Here is a 23,505-nt window from a genome sequence, read left to right as displayed (position 1 = left end):
ACTGTAGGAAAAGCACAGTGTAAATAATATATATTTTTGTCTGAATTCTATTTAACTGCTTTGGTTTCAGGGTCCTGATATTTTGCATGCTGGCTCACTGTCATTGCATACTGGGACACTGGAATATATCACAGCCATAGTTAATGTTAGTAACACCTGTGCTTTTCCTACTATTGATTATTTAGCATAAAATTACAAAACTGAAAGAGTGAAGTCAAAGCAGCCATCCTCTCACATGCTGACATAATGAGCAAGTAATACTATAATTTAATTATCTTTCATTTTACTGGGGACCATCTGGACCCCTTCAAGGAGCCCTGGTGGTCTGCAGACTCCACTTTGAGAACCGCTAAACTTAACATTCCAAAATAAGCCCTGTCAACTTAAAGCTGTTCATTTTCTCTTACCTTTTCCTATAACTGGCACTGGTGTGAGATACCCAATACAGCGTAACACAAATATGAGGTGTAGTAAATGCCAGTAATTGAAGACAATAATATACACAGAAAAGATATCCTGAGATGTAAATGGAATTGAGAATAAATGCAGTTGTCAACTGATGTTACCAAATTATTAAAACAGAAAATTAAGCAATTAATTCACAGTCAGTCACAGTGACTGACATCTCCTTCCACTCATCTGAACTTCTGCTTCACCAAAGAAAATGATTTTGAGGTTGAGAAATGATTACAAGAATATAGTACAAGTATGTTATACCTTTATCAGAATTTAAGCGTAGATCACATACAGTTCCTATGATTTTTGGGTGTACTGGAATACATTCTTTTTGCAGCTTGTGAGCTGTATTGGAGCTGAGCGTTGAGTCTTTTTTAATCATTGCACAGGCTCTCCTCTGACTTGTGGTCTCCCGAGCATTGTGGTGGACTCCAGTTAAGTTTCCACCGAGTCTGTTCTTCATGGTCACATGGGGTGTATATTGTCCCGAGTGGCGGGCTGTAAGGAGTGGTCCAGGGCAGCAGCGGGATCGCCCTGGGTGACAGCGAGGGTGGCCTGCTCCGGCAGTAGGCTGGGGTCTGTCAGGATGGCTGTGGTGGTACTCAGGAGACGGAGTGAACTCAGAACCACTGAGGGGACACGGAGAACACAGATTACAGTTTAATGTGAAAGCACAATGGGAAACATATGGGATGATAGCAATACTATCAAACTATGGTTAGTTGCTGTAAGAATATGGGTTTAGATCTGCATTGAGGAACCAGTTGACTGGACTCACTGGGTCTTAGGGCAGGCAGGGAACAGTGTTGGTCCAGCCAGGACAGAGTGGATCTGCACAGGTCCTCCACACTGGCAGTGGACACCATTCCATTATAGGACTCAAACAGCGGCTCGATGATGATGCTGAACTGACACTGAGTTGAGGAAAGAAATCTGGCTCATTCAAATGTGACACGCTAGTCAGTTCATGAATATTCTTCAACTGTCTTGTTTTCCTAACGTTTCTGAATTATTACTAAGCATTGCATATTGTCTCAAATGATGTCCATAGCAAAGTGCTTTATAGTGTTTAAAGGCTGGTGTTATTCTCGTTGTCAACCAATCCCCAAAAAGGAACAAGACCAACAATGTGTTAATCCGTCTTACAATACTTTCCGACTTCCCTACCCTCTATGTGGCACTCAGTGGCTAGTGAGTATTTACAGCAGCAGGACAGTGTATGTGTGTGTTATGTGTGTGTGGTAAAGGAACATGTCATCCAGTGCAACAGTGTTGCTCATTGATGTGTTTTTAATAGTTTTTTGAAACATATAGCTCAGAGGAATAAGATATATCAGCATTCGGTTACACAGAGTTGTTAGTAGAATCAATTCATTGTTGGTTTTGGTCTTTTCTGGAATTTGTTCACGATAAGAAAAACATATAATATCATCAGACTTATTCTTTAACGGTTATTTTCACTCATAACACCGACTCACTGTTTTGGAAGCAGCGCTAAACTAGTGGTCGACAAAAAACTAAATGAGTCAATTCTCATTGTTGAATAGCACTGCCTATGGAGAGGCTACAAAATCAGCAGTCAAATATACGGTAAACGCTGCTATCTTGCCTCTATGTAAAGAGAAAAGATCCACTTGGAGAACTTCATATGATGTCAATTTAGAATATCAGCAGTTAGATCAATGCACAATCTCTCGAGGAACCATAGAAAATACCTTAATATTCATAGAGAGAACGCACCCTCAAGGTGTTTTTGTGCAACACACAAAGATGCTAAAATCATAATCTAATCTTCTTATCTTGCCTGCACGATAAAGGCAGCAGTAACAGATTAGGTGATTATTAAGGAAAGAGTTAAGGATTAATATTGCAATATTTCTTTATGCAGCTGGCTTTTGCAACACACAAGCTTTTATTTTATCTGTCTGATTACACTGAGACAAGCCAGATGAATAATATGCTTTTAATGAATTCAAACTCGTAATTATACTTAAATCTGTGCAAAAAATAGGTTTTGGTCACTTACCATATGTACTGCACCAAAGTAAAAGCTCCATTTCAGGGGATATTTTCCCTGCTCCACTTTAAAAACCCTTCCTACCCTTCTTTGTATCCATCCAGATTGGCATAATTAGTTCATTTGGATTCAAAGAAAAAGGTTTAGGCAACAAAATATAATTTGATATTCCTCCAAAGTCTGAAGAAGCCAGTTTATGCTGCAGCCAACTACTGCAAAGTACAGAAACATAAGAAGCTCACACAGGAATAGATGGGTACATTTAGTACTCAATCCTGGATCATATTCTACTCGATTTTTTTATGCAGAGTAAGTACGTTTTTTAAGTTGTGTTTGTGGCAGTGTGATATTCTAATTAACCTTTGTCAGATTTATATTCATAAGGATACGATCCAGAACTTCCAGTTTTGCAGTGTCTGTGCCTGGACGTACTCTCTGAACTTCTGCCTCATGTGGTCAAAGCGCTGCCGTGTGATGGGCACGCCAGTGGCTGGTAGCTGCTGCTGGCACGCACTGCATGAAGAGACACACTGAGTCAACAAAGCAGTGCAGTGCATCTTCATATCAGCAGGGAAAGACCAATATGTGATATTAAAGGATAGGTTCACAATTTTTCAAGTCTGTCTTAAAACAATAGTCAGGTGCCCATAGGTACATTGAGTCAGTCTTTGCTTGCTGTAATCATTCCTTCTGTTCATACTGGCCATTAAGAGACGGCTTCCTAGTGCACTTCCAATGGAAGTGATGGTCCAAAAAATGTGAACCTATCCCTTAAATTAAATCACCCTGATATAATATCACACCAAAATATCCATCCACTCGTAGTGGATATGCATGCACTCACATGTACACACACACACACACACTTACATGCAGAAGTCAAGCCTAGCTAAAGGTCTCACTTGATGGCAGAGTTCAGGAGCTGGATCTCCTCTCTGAGTCTCTGAGCCTCCTCGTGCAGCTGAGCTCTCTCCTGCTGCATCTTACTGATGTACTCTGCAGTCTTCTGCAGCGTGGTGGCTTTGCTGATCTGTGCCAGCAGACAGAGGGATTACCACATGTCAGCAATACGCCACAATTATTCACAAATATTCAATATTACTGTGGTTACATTCGTATATAGAAGATGTTTCCTTAGCTGCATTTACATCTACATATAGTTTTCTAGTTAAACTGTGCATCAACTCAACTGCTCTCCACCCCGACCTTTCAGCACATCTATCGGAAATACAGCTGCACATCTTTTCATACTACCTTTATGCTTGGCTGAGAGCTGAGCGTTGTCACAAGATTATGTAAAGTGTCAAATCCCAGTTTGATGTTGAAACGCCTCTTCTGCTCTGCCGAGATGTGAGTTATCCTCCTGGTCTCTGTTTGCTGCAGATAACACAGCGCAGAAAAATGTACATCACACAGATTCACATACTGGATCAACAATCAGTTTCCTATATATCTCACTTTCACTTATTTAATCTCAACAAGGACGTGATTATATGTATATTCTAAAAAACAATACCATGCTGTACTATATAAAAATACAGGTATATGTAAATTAAATGAGACAGTGTGTCCTACCTTATTTGATTCTATCTTTCCATGTACTGAGAAGCCTGAGTGTGAGGACTCGGGGTTGGAGGCTTTATCTAAAAGGTTTGGTGGTGACGTTTGGCCTGGATGTCCTGGAAAATTAACTTAAAGAAAGACAGATAATATCTATTCATTACATCTGCAGGGAAATTAGACAACCTCTACACGTACACATGTTCCCATGCACAAACAACTTATCTACATCATGTACTCATATGCACCGCAAACTCTCTGCATGTCAATAATGTGATTTAAATTATAAAGTTACACTGGCCATATAACAGTATACAATGGATGTGGATGCTGGCATACTTAGTTGGGATTTTAGTTTAGACTTCTACTACAAGCTTTATTTGACCTACCTTTTTGCTAGATTCACCCACAATTAATGGGAATATAAATGCAAAAATAGAACTGAATACATAAATAGATAATATTGTCAGTTAAATATGTGTAAATTAAAATGTGTAAAAAGAAATATAAAGCTGTATACTTTTCCTTTAACCTCCACTTAGTTGGTAAAAACTATATTTATTTCCTTTACTACAGATCAGTTGATAAAATAAATCAAAACCTTATGTTTTACTAGCTCATTTTATTTTTCAACGCCTTCATTTTCCTAATTGTTTGGTCTTAGCACATATTTAATCATTTATCTACATGTATTTTCCCATTTTCCTCACCACAGTTTTAATTTATCAACTGATTGGTGATAAAGGAAAAAAAAAGAAAGGCTTTTAGCTTATTTTTATGGAGGTTACATTTAAAATATAAAGATTTATGTTTCTTTTTACATTCTTAATTATTTACCTAACAATATTATCTATTTATGTATTCGGTTGAGGTGAAGGTACATCTGCCTGAGTATTTCACTGCAAAAACTATTACTAAGTAAGTGAGATAATGTTATATTTAGTTTTAAAATCTAGTCTGAGTTTTGAGAATAGTTTGGATTATCTAGTGCTGACTATGCAAGGCTATTTGATTTAATTCAAGTAAACGTCACTTGCCTTCTCTTCTCTTATTTGGGGTTGTGTTAAGCTAGATACAGGATCTCCAGTGTGCTTTGACGCTTGTTATGTATTTCAAGACAAAAACATCTTATTTCAAGTTTTAGTCTTTTGTCTTGCATGACAGTACATTCTCAACTTTATCTTGGAACAAAATATCAAATCTCAAAATGTAGACTTTTGCTCGCACGAGTTCATTCTTTTCAATCTGTCAGATTCCAGTGACAACAATAGTGCCTCAGACGACTGTCATCCCGTTCAATACAATACAAACCGATCTCAGAATAACCATTAAACTTAACATTGTTCTCTGATAATATAAGTATATATAAAAGTAATAGAAACCACATGCTTAACATGCTGACACATTGTTAATCAGTACTAAACATAAAGTACAACGAACACTGAAGGGAATGTCAGAAGTTTTGCAGATATTTGGTCATAAACTTAAATTTTGACCTGATGGTGGTGTTAGATGAAAAGTCAGAGGATCACCAAAGTTGAGATTCAGCCTCTGGGGATCATGACCAAAATTTTGTCCCAATCCATCCAGTAGATGTTGAGATATTTCACAAAAAAAAAAGGTTAACTTTGGCAAGCTGGTGGCGCTAGGGGAAAAGTCAGCAGATCACTTAAGTCATTGGGCTTCATCCTCTGCACTGGCAGCCAAACAAAGCTCATATCTAAAATGTTTTCACTTACATTTTTGCAGCATTCCATTTTATGATACTTTACACTACGTTTCAGAGGGAAATATTGTACTTATTCACTACTACTACTTCACTACATTTATTTGACAGCTATATTTACTAGTTACTACTTTTCAGATGAAGATTTTACATAAAATAAAACATGTGATAAGCTTATAAAATACAACACATCGTTAAGATTACACCAGTAGTTCCCAATCATTTGGCTTGAGACCCTTTACAAAAAAAGTGTCTGGTTGGGGCTTTTGCCACATTTCAGATGTCTATGAATTGTTGGCAGTTACACCAAAGAGACATTTCCCCTCTAAACTTCTCACATGCTTTAATTTAAATAACTGTCTGAGGCCCAAAGAGGACAAATTATTCAATATTTCACAGAAGAATGCTAAAGTGTTAGCATAGAGCACTGGAGCCACCAATCTACCAGGGATACATGATCATTTTGGTGTCTATGAACTCATCACAAGGTTGCTTAGCATGTCAATGTCCCAAAGATGTTTTACATTGTATTCCTTGACACTGAACATGTTATCATTCACCAATTAAAAGAAGAGGTTATTGCTAAAAGCATTTGGAAAAAGCGAGACGTTGTTTCTCTTGAGTGTTTTGGAGCACTGAGGGCCTACCTGTTAAGCTGCTCCTGTCCGTGCTGTAGAGCTGGACAGGAGATAGTTTCTCAGTCTTGGGAATGAGGAGGGTTGTGCCGGTGGGTGTGGAGCCATGTGTGAGCAGGGCAGACACCGCCGAGCCTCTGGAGGTGCTGGCATGGGGTCCACTGTGACCCAGGGTGGCACTCTGGCTGTGCAGAGGTGTCAACACTGGGATCCCTGCAGACCAACCAGCTCCAGGCTGCAGCTGCGATGAAGCGCCTCCAACATGCGTGCTGCTGCTGGATTGCTAAACAACACACAATCTCTACTTAGAAGTGCCTTTTCAATTTGTTTTATTTTCTTAAATAGGATGTTAGACAAGTTAATCAGAATTGAGTTTTCTAAAAATACTGTAAGTTCCACTAGACATTTATATAGATGTAGGCAACCCTGAGACAACTTCATATATGATTATGAACCTCTAATAGACAAATATTTGGTGTTGTGGAACGGATACTGTATTTTCATGAGTGTTTACCACAAATTTCAAGCTTTTGATTATCTTTAACAGTTTTGGTAATGTTTTAGATTGAGATTGCCTTTACATGGTTTGGGGTCCCACAGAGCCCACTGCTCTGTGTAACAATTAGTTTCCCCTTTAAAGACATTTATTCTTTTCTTATGACCCTATTAAAACCCAATGTGTAGGAAACCACTGAATTGATAACCCTTCCCTTTGCCACAAACAGGGCTTTCACATTTGATGAAGGTGATGTTACTTACGTGTTCGGGGTCATATTGATCCCAGAGAGGTCTAAGTCTCTGTAAAATGTACTGCCAACACCAGTCAGATATACTTGCATATGAAAATCTATTGTATTTGACTATATTTACAGCTGGGGTCTCTGAGACCCCAAACATAAGTAATTTGTAATTTTCTGTAGCAGACAACTGAAACGTGTCATCATCATGTTAAAATCATGTTTATAAGGAATTCTCATAAAATTAAGAAAAGTATCAAAGTCATTAAACCAAGTTAAGTATGTTTTTTGAGCTGTTAAAGACCCAGGGTCTCCAGGACCCCAAACAGCGTTACGGTTAGTAAGACAGTTCTAAAAAAATACTTACTAATGGCAATAACAAAAGGTAGAAAAAGTGAAGAGGACAAGAGATTCAATAATAACAGGGTACAATAATATTGTGAACTGTTGAACCTGGTGCTGCTGCTAAAAAGAGATTTTCTTCACCATCAAAGGCTATGTCCTAAGTTGAGCAAAATTATGTTTTTGGAAATGCGCTTTCTTACAGAGAGTTGATACCACTCTCCTATCTGTACACTGAATATGAAGCTACAGCCAGCGGCTGGTTAGCTTAGCACAAAGACTTTGTTTAGCTTTGTTTTTAGCGTACAGATATGAGAGTGGTATCAATCTTCTCATCTACTTAATACTTAATTTATTTCTGACCTGTTTTATAGTGTTTATTTTTTCTAGTACTTTCTCCTGTGTGCACTGACGTAAAGACGAGCTACTGTAACAAAGAGTTTCCCTACGGGGATCAATAAAGTATTTCTGATTCTGATTCTGATTCTGATTCTGATCTAACTCTTGGCAAGAAAGCAAATTAGCATATTTCCCAAAATGTCAACTTATTTCTTTAAGTTAATCGATTATTTGTTGCTGAGATGCTGTGCCAAGCCAGTCATCAACTCAAATGAACACTGCTCTTGTGATACTAAAGGACAGGCTCACCGAGGAGCTGGGAGATGATGACCTCTGACCTTTGGCTGTCACTAGAGTAGTATCAAATCCTAACGATGGCTTCCCTGAAAGCACAAAAAAACAGTTGGTTCATTTTTTCTGACAGAAACATGATCCTACTTTTTTTCAGATTAATAGCTGTTGTTAAAGATAGAAGAAGGGACAGAACTGACTCACGTTCACGGGTGCTGGAGGAGAGCAGCTTAGCCAGGCAGCTAGTGGGTGTGGGTGCAGTGGATGGGGGGCCAGACGGAGCCACAGGGGGACCAACTGTCCTCACTCCTCCTGTCTTTTGCTTGTGCTTCCCTCTGACCCCTGCAACAGCCACCTGCTCCGGGACTGAGAAGCAGTGGGACGCAGTGACAGAGGGCAGCGCTGCGTGGACCGGGTCAGACATGGCCGCCGGGTAACTGAGAGAGTGGCAGGGAGCCTGGGGGTATGTGTTTCCTGTGTTAGGGTAGCCATGAGCCTGGTGCACAGAGCCCTGGGCCCCCACGGTGGATGCGGTGTGAGTGATGACAGTGGGGGTCATGCTAGTCGTTGTGTAGTAACCAAACTTGTGACATGGCAGTGGGTATAAAAAAGGAACACTTGAAGAGGCCGGCTGCTCGATGCTGGTGGTGTATGCTATAGAAACAGGTGGATCAGGGTATGACTGTCCATATGGCATGGCACCTGATATGATGCTAGATGTCTGGTATTCACTGCAACCCTGGCCCGGCCTGGTCTGGTCTGGCCGAGTATTGGATAAGGAGGGCTGAGGCAAATTGTCAGATGACAGACTGGGCTGGAAAGGAAAGATTCAGCCTATTTTACTGATTAAACAATAGCACTATTAGTTGCAAATGAAATATTTCTGCAGCAGTACATCTCACAAGCAGGAAGAGCTGTTTACAGCAGCAGTACCTGAGCCAGCTGCGTGGTGATATGTAGCTGAGGAGTTGTTACCACAGGGGAGGGAAGTAGAGGAAACGCTGTACTGGATGAGCTCTCAAAATAGCCACAGTCAACAAAACCAGTCTGTTCAGTGGGCTGGCCCCGGTAGTTCATAAAGATATCTGAGAAAACCACACACACTCTTAATCAGACTGTCAGTTACAAAGAAACTTTGAGCACTGATAGAGCTGGAACGACTGTTTCAGAAAATTGCACAAAATCTCAGTCTTTATGAGGGCGTGAAGATGAGGAATCCTGGTATGAGTTTAACACAATTATCCTTCAAAACTCTCCAAATTTCATATTTCTTCTAACATGAATTGCAAAATCAAGCTTTGACAACACAACATAAGCTGTCACCTCAGTCTACACAGAGTACTGGAATATCGTCTCCTTTCTTTCCTTTATTTAACCAGTTTGTCACTGAGATTAAAATCTCTTTTTCAAGAGAACCTGGCCAAGAAGGGGGCATAAATATAAAGTTATGCCAATAAATACAATACAATACATAAACAGGCCAAGAAAACTGTCACATTGTACTAGCCCAAATGAGATAATGTAATCTACTGTACGGTCACCTCCAGAAATATCTGGCCAGTGACTGGCGTTTGAGTCCATACTACAAACATTAGATGTGGGATGTCTTTATTTGAGTAATTTAACTAAACTCCATAAAAGTATCCAGTATGCATAGCTGAGTTAAGACAAAAGTGCAAAAATGATGCTTGAATATTAGATCCAAGGGCTAATAATGTTTTTGTTTTTTTTTGGTATTAAACTTAAGCTAAAAGACAAAGGTTCAGCTTTTAAAGGATTCTGATGAAAAATGAAAGACAGGTAATTTTACAATTAGTAGACAATTTAGTATGTTAATTTTTGCCCCTTCAAATGACGTGACACCACATACACAAAATGCTTTAATTCTTTAACAGAAATGGCTGAAAGTCTCCTGAAATTATCACTGTCAGTCTGCAGTTCGATATTACAGTCACGGCTTCATTTAAAAAATTCAAACAACAAAACAGAAAAATAGAGCACAGAGCCAAAACATCAAAGTCACCACCCAAAATGTTGAGAAGCTCTCTGTATGTGGTGGCCGTTCACGGTATTTGCTTCGTATCTGCCAGGTCATTTTTGGAGCCACGCTGGCAACTGACTGTGGCAATCTGCCATCTGTGGTTAAAAACAGTTGAGGAGACAAATGCACTCACTTGCTTCGGTCAATGAAGCATTGATTTGAGCTTTTTGGAACTGAACGGCTGTCATTAAAGGTGCTATTGATAAAATTGACAACATCCAGCCACTAGATGACACACTCCCCCTCCAATTCCATTGGTTGCCAGTTCCTTGCACAATCTGCATATTTCATGGTCGTGTGGAGTGAGACAGACATAAGTGATGAATCTTTCGTGATAGAGTAATCATTTTGCAACATGTAGCTATACATTAGCTACAGATTTGGGTTACATTGTGCGGTGGTGTTTCATGTAAAGTTAGCTATGGTAATCTTAGGATATGGCTAGCTAACCCTTTCCCACCATCATTTAATAATTATAGGGGCCTTATATTGCAACATTTAAGGTAAAATGACATTTCAGTCATCCTTACACTATAAGACATTAGGTAAATATTTACTTTTGGCATCCAATCAAAGAATACAGTAACTTCAGTACATTGTAGGTATGCTATTAAAATCCATATTCAACACTAGACAGTACAGTAAAAGGTGAAGTTAGCTAGCGTTAGTGTTAGCGTAGTGTTGACCTAACATTAGTCGAAGTGTTTACTTGCTGAAAACAAATCTCACAGCAGATTATAAAAAACAGCTGAGCGCCACACAGCAACAATGGCTACAGGGAGAAAGGACGACTGTATAATCTGATGTCAGTATTTTCTGATTTTTATATTAACGTGAGTTGAGCTCAACGCAGCTGGCTACATGGCTAGCTTGCCACAAGTACCTCATCAAGGTGTCTCATAATAGGGTTAATGTTAGACTGCTATATGAGATGACACCTTCAATAAAAAGTCATGTTTTGGGTCTAAACACTATAATGAGCAGATTTACAGTAGTTCAGAACTTTAATTTACCTTCGGAGATTTACTGCGGAGCAGTCCGCCACTGGCCCAGACAGACCAGTGACTGGTCAATCAACTTGCCCTGCATAAACTTGTACTGGCCATCGGTTATGTCAGACCCTGGCCCACTTCTAAATCCCCTCTGATACGCATCTTCCTTACAACGTTGCATTATTTGAGGGAACTATAATGTCAGTAATGCTAAAGTAGCTCCTCGGGGACTGAAGCTGTAATATTTCTAATTTTGAAAATCCAACCGGTGAAAACACATTAGTTAAGGGTGTAAGGACTATGACTGTCGGTAGTTGTTTATTTTGTTTAAATATGCAGAACTGAAATTTTATGGGTTATTGTTGTTCGGACAATTAAGCTAAGATAGCTAATATGTTTTTTCCGCACTAACTGGCAACTATACTACGTGATACCAACGTCATTATACTATTGGCTCACAAGCCTTGTTAGAAGCAGGAACCAAACGTCAGACATCTCACACAGAGATAAACAAAACATTAATTTTGGACCCGTCAAAATTGATGAAAATTGAAAATGATTAATTCACAATGTTCTTCTTTTTTTTTTTGGGAAAGCATACTTTTTATTCCGCACTTTTCTAAAAGCTCTGTGGATGTTAATATTCATCTGCATAAAATTTTTTTATCAATATAACCTTTAACACACTCAGTACACAAGGCAAAAAGTGTGGCACAATCTGAAAATACATACCAGTATGTTTGCGTTTTCATCTTAGTAAGAAGAAACTACTGGCATAACATGCTGCCTCAGACAAGTGTTGTGTATTCCGTTAAAGAGAAGCACTCTGCATAAATAAAACTCAGGGCCGTGTCGCTCTGACAGACACTTACTAGCTCCCTTGACCTTGTGACCAAGAGAGAGGCAGACAGCTGATCCCTCAGGACCCTGCCAGTGCTGTGAGAACAAACACACGCACAACACACACACACATACACACACATATTACAGCAATGGGCAGCAGGTTGTCTGTGGGTTACAAAGGCTGACTTGTAGCCACAGGGCTGCTGGATTGCTGAAAGTAACACAAAGGCCAAAACAACCACTGCCCCTGAGCAGGGAACTAAACTCCAACCTGCTCCCCTGCTCCTGTCTGAAGCTCTTCAGCTCCATGTGTCTTCCTGCAGGCTAGCTGTTAGCCCTGGGCGTAAAACTTTCCCTGCCTCTCACACTCTAAGGGACGTATGATTATCAAGTATTAATTCATAAAATTAGTGAATTATTTATGTTGCACCAAAACATATTTGGCCAGATTTTCTTTAAATTAACCTCTGCTCCAACATATGATCAGGAAGTTTACTTAAACCTGCATTAACTCATTTTCTGTCCACTTGAGGGAAGTGAAAACAACCATTTAAAGGTTCCTTGTGGAGTTTTTTTTAGTTTAGCTTAACATCTTAACATAAATTCTGGACACAGCTAGGCTGGCTCTGTCTGAAGGTAAAAACTCCACCTACCAGCACCTCTAAAGCTCACTAATTAATTTTCCAGGAAGTCACTGCGTCCAGCCAAGAAATAGTCCTGCACATAACACCTAGCAAAACCACAAATGTCGTTTTTACACTTTTGTTTTTGTACAAATTGAACAAATGCGCACAACGTGTTACTTAGAGGTAGAAATTACGAATCACATTGTGTATTTGAATCATTTTGTTTAGTTTTTAAAAGGTACCGATTCAGTCAGTGACAGTGATTCAGTATAGTCAGTTCAGTTTGAACATTCAGTGTGAAAAATTTGTTCGCAGATGTACTGGACACCTTTAGTGTTGATTAGTGAGCTTTTGAGGTGCTGGTAGGCTGGCTGCTTTAATTAATGATCATAATTACTTGCAGGAACATGTATATGTATCTAGTGTTAAACCAAATACTTCAGACAAACAAAGTCAAGCTTCAAAATGAAGCAACTCTTAAAATCTTCTTAGACAATCATCAGAACTGTCTTCTTAAGGACTTTGAACAGAGGTCATCAAGATGTCTTTTTTGGAAAAGGAAATTCCACCATCTCCCAGCCCCTGCCTTTATTTTCCCCTGGCCTGTTAGGTGGTGTCAGAGCCAAGGGTCATGGTGAAATATATCCTCTTCCACTTCCCCATTCTCTCGGCTCAACCCTGTCTTTGACCCCCCTTTAACCTCTGAGGACCAAGTAATTACTGCAGACACTGCAGCACTCTCAGGCTGAAAATGGACTTTAAAACTCTGATACCTCTTATCAGGATCAGTTCTGACGTTTTCTATCAGCTATCAAATATATTTTTCTGCACCAAATCAAGCACACCTACCCCATGTGTACCCACACATGTAGCACACTGTCATTGAATAATTAACTATGTTGGAAAAACAAACAGTTGAAACTGAAAGGATACTCAGATAAAGGAAAATCAATTGATCTGCTGCCATTCTATGACAACATGTGAAGATGCCACTGGCAGACAAACAGACAGACGGACAGACAGACGTATGGACGGGTAGAGAGTACCTGGTATATCCATGAAATCATCCAGGTTGGGCTGCAGTGGAGTCAGGTCTGGCTGGATTATATCAGCATTGCTTGTGTACGCTGGAACACAATATCAGACATGAGAGAGAGGGAGAAATGTGTGTGAGTGCATCGGCCAATGTGTCTGTCTTATTGTGTGTGGTTTTTTAAAAACATCTTTCATCATAGGGCATTTCTTTATTTGTAGGGCGGGTTCCTTCGGCTGACTTGCTGACAGTGGTGGAAGAAGTATTCAAATCATTTACTTAAGCAAAAATAGAGATTTCACACTATAAAAAATGCTCAATTACAAGTAAAAGTCCTGCATTCAAAATTTCGGGACCTGTCAGTGTTATATCATTATATTACTGGACCATTATTATTGATGCATTAACATGTAAACAGTACTTTAATGTTATAGGTGGTTGAGGTGGAGCTAATTTTAAATGCTTTATATACTGTACGTTTGGGTACACATCATCATATTTTATATACTGATCACATGTTTTGTTTGTAAAATCTCGATCTGAAAAGTAACTAGTTACTGGAGCTGTCAAATAAATGTAGTGGAGTACAAAGTACAATGTTTGCCTCTGAGATGTAGTGGAGTAGAAGCAGTAGGCGGTGTGAGGGACGATGAGGGGGGATGCCATCCACCTTGTTAGCAAAATGACCAAAATGAACCCCCCTTGTTTACCTGCCATCCCCCCTCTCCATCCCCTAGTAGCAGAGAGAGTGGGGTTGTTTAGTTGAATATGTTATAGTCTGCCTGACTCACTGAGATTTTTTCTGACTGATGTTTGCTCAAGGTAAAATTCATGGCCCACGACCATGGCTCTGAAATATTAGAGGCTCTGTTATTTAGAGGTGGATATTCTGAATCACATTGCTTAATTGAATCATTTTGTTCAGTTCAAACATTTGTAGTCACTATGTAGTTTGTTCACTTTTTAAAAAGGTACTGATTCAGTCAGTGACAGTGATTCAGTATAGTCAGTTCAGTTTGAACATTCAGTGTCAAAGATTGGACAGAGCCAGGCTAGCTCCTCCCCCCCTTTCCAGTCTAAATGCTAAGTCAAGCTAACCGGCTGCTGGCTGTAGCCTTATATTGAATGGACAGACATGAAAGTGTTATTGATCTTCTCATTTAACTGTCAGCAAGAAAGCAAATAAGCATATTTCCCAAAAAGGCAAACTTTTCCTTTAAACAGTCATGACTAAATAAGCAACAACCGAATGTAAAGTTGGAAAGAACATCCTTACTATATTTTTATTAAGACTTTAACAGTCAAAAGCACAGGACTGTGTGGGTGTAGTTTGATCAGATTTGATTGACAGTGACCTGGCAACATAAGCAACAACCTCACAGCTGTCTGATTCAAATATTGTCAAATCCTGATTGAAGTATGTGACATTGTGTTGTGGCCATGTCAAACCAGTGAGAAGAGCACAAACAAAAACAAAAAATACAAAAATATCTCATGTGAAAAAAACATTACTCATAGTAAGACACTGACTGGCTCTGTATTCTAGGCTCCTGTTCATGGCAGAGATGGCATGAAGCTAGGTTTATGAGTTTTGACAGTTATTTGATAAAAAAGGAAAATAAATAGACCCGGGAATTTATTCTCTGCCAAATGATGCATCCAAATGATAAATGCACAATTTAATCTCGTCATGCAGCTCACAGCCCACTAGTTGTCCATCCTTATTTTAAGCACTTTCAATCATTTGATGCTGCATTTGAGACTGGTTAGAGACCAGTGCAATGTCACAGCTGAAAGTCTACTCACTGTCGTGTCGGTCACCGGCCCATGGACATGGCTTTTGTGTCATGGTGAACAGGGTGTCGGAGATGTCAGACAGAAGGCAGTCCAGGTCAAACATGTGGGCCTCCACGGGCGCAGCCTCAGGCTCCTGGTACATCTGATTGGACCATTTCTCCAGCTTGGCTTGGCAGATCTGACCCTGGAGCACATCAGCCAGAGTTTAAAAACACTTCAAATCAACTTCCAGTGACATACCAAGTCAATCCCTGATCTATCCATTAGATTGCTCCTACAAATAGGACTGAAAAGGCAAAGCGATGCATTGATGGAATTTAGTTCTTCCCATTTGTATATGTTCAGCATTTGATGTTGTAAAGAAAGTGTGAAAAGGTAATGACTCCCAAAAAAACTGTCATGTTTTTCACACTGAGAAATGCATGTAAACACCAAAAAGCTATATAATATGATTAGATACTCCTTGTTCAATAAGTTGTTGGTCAAACACAGTTTACATCCACTTACACAAAAACAAAATGACACACGTATAGCAGTTGCATCTCCTCCACTATCACATCTAGTTAGTAGAAAACCAGCCAGCCAGAAACATGTACGCCAAATTTTTCCAAGTGCCCATTCTCTTCTTAAAACCCAGTAAAAAACTCACAGAAAATGAAGCTCCAGACCGTTCTTTTCCCTCTGTTTGAGATGTTTTGCTTCACCCTGATCTGCTTGTTTTTACCCTCCACTTCTATGTTTGAGGCCACATTTATAGGGAAGCCCAGATTGAGCCGGAAACTGTTTTGATTACGTCTAAGCACACGACATCCACTCTTATAATTTATTCATTTACCTCTCGATTTGTTTTCTTTGAGGGAGAATGTAAGTGTACAAGTAGAAATGAGGTAAGATTGTTGTGTGCATATGCATGTGTGTGTGCGTGTGTGTTCGTACTGTGCATGATGAAAAAGCAGTTTTGACATATTGTTCAAAAACACTAGCCCCTTACAGGTTATCATTATGTCGGCTTTGTTCATTTCTTTATTTTGATGTCTCACCATTTCAATAAGAGCAGCAGCCTTTTGTCCCTGACCTAATTCTGGCAGTCACACTCACGTGCGCGCAAACAGGAAGACCTGAGGCCCCTACCAACACAAACTGCTGCTGCCTCGGTCTCAGTTAAGAAAAAAAATATACATGCATATGAGCGCCTCACAATTTCTCACTTCCAATGGGCATTATTTACATTTTTTGTGGGGTTTCCTGAAACTAGTATTACATAAAATTGATCTTAATGTGAAATGAACAGAGATAAGCAGAGATGAAGTGAGATGAGACAAGACGAAAATAAATCAAATATGCAGAAATGAGTTAATAGAGATTAGATGAAACTAAATGACGGCAGAGATGAGATGAGGACACACATACATCAAGACTCTACAGGCACAGCAGTGCTTTGAGCTAAAAGAAAATCAGGATGCTAATATGCTCACAATGACAGTGCTAACATGCTGATGTTTAGCAGGTAATATTTACCAGGTTCACCATCTTAGTTTAGCATGTTAGCATGCAAGCATTTGCTACTTAGAATAAAACACAAGTACAGCTGAGGTTAAAGGGCAATGTCATTAGTTTTGCAAGTATTTGGTCATAAATCAAAGCATTTGACAATTTTGACCTGATGATGGCGCTAGAGGAAAAGTTAGTGGATCACCAAAGTAATTGGAATTTATCCTCCAGGGACCTTGAATATCTATAGCACATTTCATGGCAATCCATCCAACAGCTGTCAAGACATTTCACTCTGAACCACAAATGTCAACCTCATGGTGACGCTACATGTAAAATCAGGGGATCATCAGTAGGAATCATCCTCTGGGGATCATGAATGTCTGTAAAAAATGTCATGGCAATAAATCCAATAGTTGCTGAGATATTTCAGTCTGGACCAAAGAGGTGGGCCGACCGGCCAACAGACCCTAGTCGTCCCTAGGGCCACACCGCTTGCGTGGCTAAAAGCCAATGGTAATATTCTATGTTTATCAAAGTACAGACTCATAGATTGCACAGTCCACTCCCCCCTGATATTGCCTTTATTTATGACTTGATTTGGTAACTTGGCACGACTTTGTTTCACTCTCAAACTGACTGACTGAATTTTAATATGAGGACTGACAGTATAATATGTAATTTGAGTCTAGGGTAGATTTGCACACAAAATGCTCTTGTAAAATGATGCCTGGTTACACTAGATAAAGCTACTTGTCCCTTCACAAATCAAATTGTTGAAAGATTTTATGAGAATGGGGCTGAGGCTGAAATTATATAGCCAATTCAATTTGAGATTGGGGCTTTGAGAGCTGAAAACTGTTACAAAGTATATGACATACACACTAATGTTACAACAACAACCCTTGGCTTTTACTGAGGTGTTTTTTCCAGCCACTGGATGTAATCTGTTAAGAGAAAGGTGAGATAACACTTTGGAACACAGAGCATAAAAACCTGGTTTAGTGATCTTTGACCTGTCAACTACATGGTGATATGTGCCCTTTGAAGTACAATACATGAACAGTCTGGGCTACAGACACAGTCAGATATTATCTTTGCAGTGGTCTTAATTTTAACCTCAGTTAGAGGGGAGGGGATAGTGGGATGGGACAGTCGCACAGTGGGCGGGGACTTGCGAGGGTACACGTCCCATTCTCATGTGAATACAATCATGAATGAGGTGCTTCCCGAGGGTCCCTCCCTCTCTCTGCCTCTCGCCTACCTCTCCCTCATTATATTTTATATTTTGTCTCTTTCTGCCACCGTGATGTCACTGTCATACTCGCTGCCCCTCCGCTGCTCAACTTTTACAAAGCGCTGCTGGAAGTGGGTCAGGTTTGATTAAATGACATTAAATTCTGCAGCTATTTCACTTGAATAAAGATAAAGCCTGCAGGGGTGTTAGAGGTATTGTCGCTGCTGGCAATCAATATGTGTCAATTGCCTACAAATGCCAGGCCATGACGCAAGTTGTTTTGCACGTTTCTGTTTCTTTTTTTTTTATCCTCTCTTTTCCTCTCTAGTTAACCGAGGGAGGCTAAATCCATGTGCTAAAAATAGCCACTTGGAGGACTTTGATGGTCATATGTTGAGGTCCAGCTGCATTCAAAACTAAACAATGCTCGCAGGTCACCGACACACACACTGAAGCCTGGGTCGGCCAACTTCAGTTTTCTAAGGTCAAAATCAATATTTGTCTACATTATTGTTATTCCAAAATGTATAGAAAGAGATAGACAACAGGATAATATTAAAGCAGGACTTTTGTCATACCTCTTGTAGCATTGATAGAATATCATCCTTCTTGTTCTGAAGCTGCAAAAGAAAAGAGGAGAAACAGTGTGAGACTAAGAGTCTACAGCCATGCTAACATCAGGTATAATATTTACCATGTTCACCATCTTAGTTTAGCGATTTTGCATGCTAACATTTACTAATTAGCACTAAACACAAAATACAGCTGAAGCTGATGGGAATGTCATTAGTTTTGCAGGCATTTGGTCATAAACTTAAGCATTGGACAGTATTAGAATTTTGACCCGATGATGTTGCTGAAAATCACCGAAGTTACTACAATCCATCCTGAGGGTAACATGAATGTCTGCACCAAATTGCATGGCAATCCATCCAACAGTTGTTGAGATATTTCACTCAAAACCACAAATGTGAACCTTAAGGTGGCGCTAGAGGAAAAGTCAGGAATCACCAAAGTCTTTAGGATATATCATCTGGGAACCATGAACATCTGTACGAACGTTTGTGCTAATCCATGGCGTAGATGTCCTGTAGATGACCTGCTGATGGTGCTACTGGAAACGTCAGTGGATCTCCAAAGTCATCAGAATTTATCCTCTAGGGACCTTGAATGTCTGTAGCAAATTTTGTGACATTGCATCCAATAATGTTAAAATATTTCACTGATATTTCACGAACCACAAATGTCAACTTGCTCGTGGCTCTAGGGGAAAAGTCAGAGAATCTCCAAAGTCAGTAGGATTCATCCTCTGGGGACCACGGATGTCTCTACAAAATTCCATGTCAATCTAACCAATAGTTGTTGAGATATTTCAGTCTGGACCAACCAACACTGCCATCCATGGCCATGTCTCTAGCATGGCTAAAAATATACAAGAGATGAAATATGTATTCTGTAAAAAAAAACGAGTGCTCACCCTCTTCTTATAGTAAATCCTCCACTTGTGATACTCCTTAATCACCACCTCAATCCTTCGCTTCCAGTAGCTGCCTTCTAATACAATTGCCTGTTGACATGACGCAGAAATGCCAAGCATAAGACTTTCTGTACAGAGTAAATCATACACATGCCCATCCTCATCAGTGTACAATACTAAAATCATCCATGTGTTATTAACTGTCCACTGAATCTGGAATAATGTGCAGTTTAAAAAGAATCCAGCCCGATTCGATTAAAAACACATTCCACTATGACACAAAACGCTCACTTCAGGCTTTCGATGTGCATCGGCCTCCGAGCCCTCCAGCGGTGTGACAAACCCACACACTGGGTTTTTCCTCTTCTCCACATCTAAACACAGCAGATACAGAGCAACAAAATCAACACATTTATAGCTCTTTGAGCAGAAAAAAAAAAAAAATTTCTTGACCAAGGTGTCTTAATGAACGCAGCTGGGAAAAGTGGATTCTGTTCAGCTCCTTATTTATGTTTAGTCACTTTGTTGTTTGATTTCTTGTCTAACAAGTTCTGTTGCATTTGGCAGTAATGCCATTCTTCATTATTACTGGAGAGACGTTAAAGAGATGTTATGTAGGCAGCAGAGAGAGGAGGTGAAGAGTGGTGGACTCACACTGAATGAACCAAGCTCTCCAGATCGCGTTGTTCAGACGGATCTTATCTCTCCACAGCAACCGCAGACCTTTAAAAGACTTCCACTTGGGAGAGACTATCTTACCACTGCAAAAAAAACAAAAACAAACACACACAATCACAGTTTTGTTGTTGTTTTGTCAAATCCTAAATGGAAAATGAGCAATGTTTAACGCACTGTTTTTTTCCCTTTGTTGCAAATAAAGAGAGAGGGACTTAATGCAGTAATTACTAGATACTCCTTAGAAGAAAATGGACACAGTGGAAAAAAAATCAGTAGCCTCACTGCCTCATCCCTGTTGGAAATCTGTCCTGATTTTGACTAATTGTGCCCAATCAGCTTATTCACAAGTACGCTACCGGGCTGTTTGCACTTTTTTCCAGTGTCCCTCAGCCTGCTGAGTGCTGAGAAGAAGCCTCCTAATGTGTGGTGCTCTGGGAGTTGCTAGGAAGCGTTCATTTTCAACATGCTTTTAATGGAGTGACATCGCTGCATGTCACACACTCCGAAACAGCACAAACAGTATATTACTGAACAAAACCTATTAGGAGAAGAACCAATTAACACCAGTCTGGTTAATGACAAATACTGTGCAAACACAGTCTACCTGCTACGCATAATACTGTATATACATCACACATGGCACTTAGATAAATAAAAAAACCATTGTACAGAGTTTATATTTTCTAAATTTAGTGGTCTGTTGTACTCGTAGCCCTCCCGGGCTCAGGGTTTATTGTGCAACTATCAACAAACTATAAAAAATACAAAATTGGCACACAGTTACTGGTAGAAATGTCTTCTTTGAGCCAAAGGTTGATGGCAACTCTTATGCAGTCAAAGAGAAAGACATTCCTGCAAGAACAAGTGCTTTCTTTTCAAGGTCTGTGTGGGATATCGGTCACTCAGTTTTTAATAAATCAGACGAAAAGAAAACAAACTCAATTTAAAACCATAGCACTGAATAAAACTAAAATGCTAATTTGGATGTTACAGCTCTAATTCTACAATGTCTGTGTGCAATAACTCTAATAATAACAGTAGCAATAACACTTCAAATAAACATGGTGTAAAGTCACAGCAACGAACTAACTTTTTTCTAAAAAATAAGCCAGTGGCATCATTTCAGGATCTTCTCTCCTTTCCCTCAGTTACACTATAATCTTTCCAGTGCTGCCAACTAGAATCAAAGTCCACTTTTCAGTGAAGATTTTCCAAGCTGTTGCGCAAGAGACACATCCACACACATTACAACCGAACCCTAACTATCAGTTTTAAAAGGGAAACTTGTTGAAAACTGATATTTTTACGTGGAGCTCTGTGTACAGGGCGCAGTTTGTGGCTCATAAAATATATGATGAACTACAGAGGGGCATCACTGCAGGGGGAAACAAATACCAAGTATAGCCTGCAGGTTGGTGTTTCTAAATAATTTGCACTTTCTAATACTTGGAGCACTATTTCATCAGGAAACTTCCATATGAAGATCACATATTACAGAGCTCCAAATTAGGTATCCAGCATACAGATCTTCCTGCAAATGAAAGGAGCCTGAACTGAAGAGGATACAGCTGCAAATAAAAGGGCCGTTGTAGATGTAACTAAACTCATTTGTAGGCAGGAAATCTGCACATTCTGAAGCAGCTAAACTGATCTGAGGGTTTGTCCTCCTGTCCCTGACTAGATATTAGGGACGCACCTGTAGGCCAGGGACATGCAGTCAAACAGGCGGGTCAGAGTGGGGTCGATGCTCAGGCTCCCGGAGCTGAGCGGGCCGTACCGGTACGTCTGGCACCACGTCCTGTTCACCGTGTCAAAGTCATATCTCAGAGACCCGCCGCTTTTCCTCCTGCGCGGCGCAGAGTCGCTGTGGGGCGACGACACCATGAAGTGACCGCTGTGGATGACCTGGGTGCCGGGGAAGGAGACGGCGGACGGTCCGGTACCGGCCACCCGAGCGGGTCCCCCCTCCGCCTCCGAGTCCGAGTCTGAGGAGACCTGGAGCTGGCTCTGTCCGGCTGAACAAACTCTCCCTTTGCCCGCCATGGTGCGTTTTCAATCAGTGTTGACTGTCCGCCAAGCAGTGAACTTTCTCCTCCTGCGGTTCTCTTCAGATATTCCAGTGTTTCCTCAAAGAAGAGCCGCGTGCTGACAGCAGCGAGGACCCTCACATGTCAGCTGAGAGACAACTGTCTCCCTCACCAGCACTGCTCTGGACAACAATATGTGTGGACTGTTGTGTAAGAGCTTACTATCATATGTCAACTTCCTATGGTGGTAAAGTCCTTCTTACCACCAATCACTGTGGACGGTAATTATTAATAGACCAATCCTAATAGGAAGGATTATTATTATTTATAATAAATAAAAAAAATCCTCAATATTGACTTCATACTTACTATGTAATACTTCAGGTTTGTAGTATAATAATAAAGTGCGTTGTAGGCTATTCTTAGCTATAGCATTTTTAGTACATTTACTAAAGTATTGTACTTGAAGGATAGGTTAACAAACTGTCAATCTGTCTTTAAACAATAGTCAGGGGCCCACATGAACACTGAAACAGGTTTTGTTTGCTGTAATCAGCCCTCCTGTCTATAGCCTACTGGCCATTAAGAGACCCCTTCCAAATGGAAGTGATGGGGGATAAAACCCACAGTCTTCTGTGTAAAAATGTATTTCAAAGTTTATCCAAACTTGATATGAGGCTTCTAAACCATGACCTTCCAAAGTTAGTCTTTGTATTACAAAATGTCTTCTGTGTGTTACTATGCCCCCACTGCAGCTCAACAAACAAACACTGTCGGGGGAGACAGAGAGGGAATTTCTTAATAAAAACGTAATATGAAAACTACACACATATATACACGATACACACACACTCTTTGAAAAATTCTGTCACCATTTCGTCCGTGGGGAGTTCTCCCTCTGACACTATATTGGACTTATGAGCTTCAAACTGGGCCCCCGAGGACTACAGGAAGGATATTCTGTTAAAGCCTTTATAGAAGTAAGGGGGTTTCGATGGTAGCATTTAATATATTTGTTTCTTCTGCCACAATGGACTGTTTCCTCTATTTTGATATAGCGTTTTTTAACACCATCATTTAAAATTGTTTAATATATTTATTTTATATTTAATATATAAGTATTTTGATGATTCGCTATGGTTGTTAATAAGGACTTCTCT

The 23,505-nt window shown here is 39.9% G+C and overlaps 1 protein-coding gene across 2 annotated transcripts; it reads right to left on the bottom strand.

Annotated features, from left to right (window-relative positions):
- Positions 1–698: 698 nt before the first annotated feature.
- On the bottom strand, positions 699–22,575 carry LOC122888734 (carbohydrate-responsive element-binding protein). Of its 2 annotated transcripts, XM_044223511.1 has the most exons (17): positions 22,015–22,563; positions 20,295–20,401; positions 19,932–20,014; positions 19,641–19,730; positions 18,742–18,783; positions 15,445–15,619; positions 13,652–13,732; positions 9,037–9,188; positions 8,308–8,917; positions 8,122–8,195; positions 6,407–6,677; positions 4,049–4,164; positions 3,728–3,850; positions 3,376–3,503; positions 2,863–2,986; positions 1,235–1,364; positions 699–1,085 (listed from the first exon to the last, which is right to left on the bottom strand). In XM_044223511.1, the coding sequence occupies exons 1-17, from the start codon at positions 22,359–22,361 to the stop codon at positions 922–924; spliced, it is 2,817 nt and encodes a 938-aa protein (XP_044079446.1). In that variant the 5' UTR covers positions 22,362–22,563; the 3' UTR covers positions 699–921. The 2 variants fall into 2 exon arrangements, with proteins under 2 accessions (XP_044079446.1, XP_044079447.1); XM_044223512.1 differs by lacking the exons at positions 699–1,085; positions 1,235–1,364 and having other exon boundaries at positions 3,344–3,503; positions 22,015–22,575.
- Positions 22,576–23,505: the final 930 nt, after the last annotated feature.

The sequence above is a fragment of the Siniperca chuatsi genome, linkage group LG14 (genome assembly GCF_020085105.1).
Source record: "Siniperca chuatsi isolate FFG_IHB_CAS linkage group LG14, ASM2008510v1, whole genome shotgun sequence".
In the NCBI taxonomy this organism is placed as follows: domain Eukaryota; kingdom Metazoa; phylum Chordata; class Actinopteri; order Centrarchiformes; family Sinipercidae; genus Siniperca; species Siniperca chuatsi.
The sequence above is the reverse complement of the archived record's forward strand: the minus strand, read 5'-3'. Positions and strand labels throughout refer to the sequence as shown.

What these genes read in the sequence shown, in the direction of transcription:
- LOC122888734 (XM_044223511.1), bottom strand. Translation starts at nt 22,361, where the DNA reads ATGGCGGGCAAAGGGAGAGTTTGTTCAGCCGGACAGAGCCAGCTCCAG. An exon ending in GGCCGGTGACCGACACGACA is followed by an intron (nt 13,733 to 15,444) that starts GTGAGTAGACTT and finishes ATTGTGTTCCAG; the next exon opens with CGTACACAAGCAATGCTGAT. An exon ending in CTCCTGAACTCTGCCATCAA is followed by an intron (nt 2,987 to 3,375) that starts GTGAGACCTTTA and finishes CTCTTCATGCAG; the next exon opens with TGCGTGCCAGCAGCAGCTAC.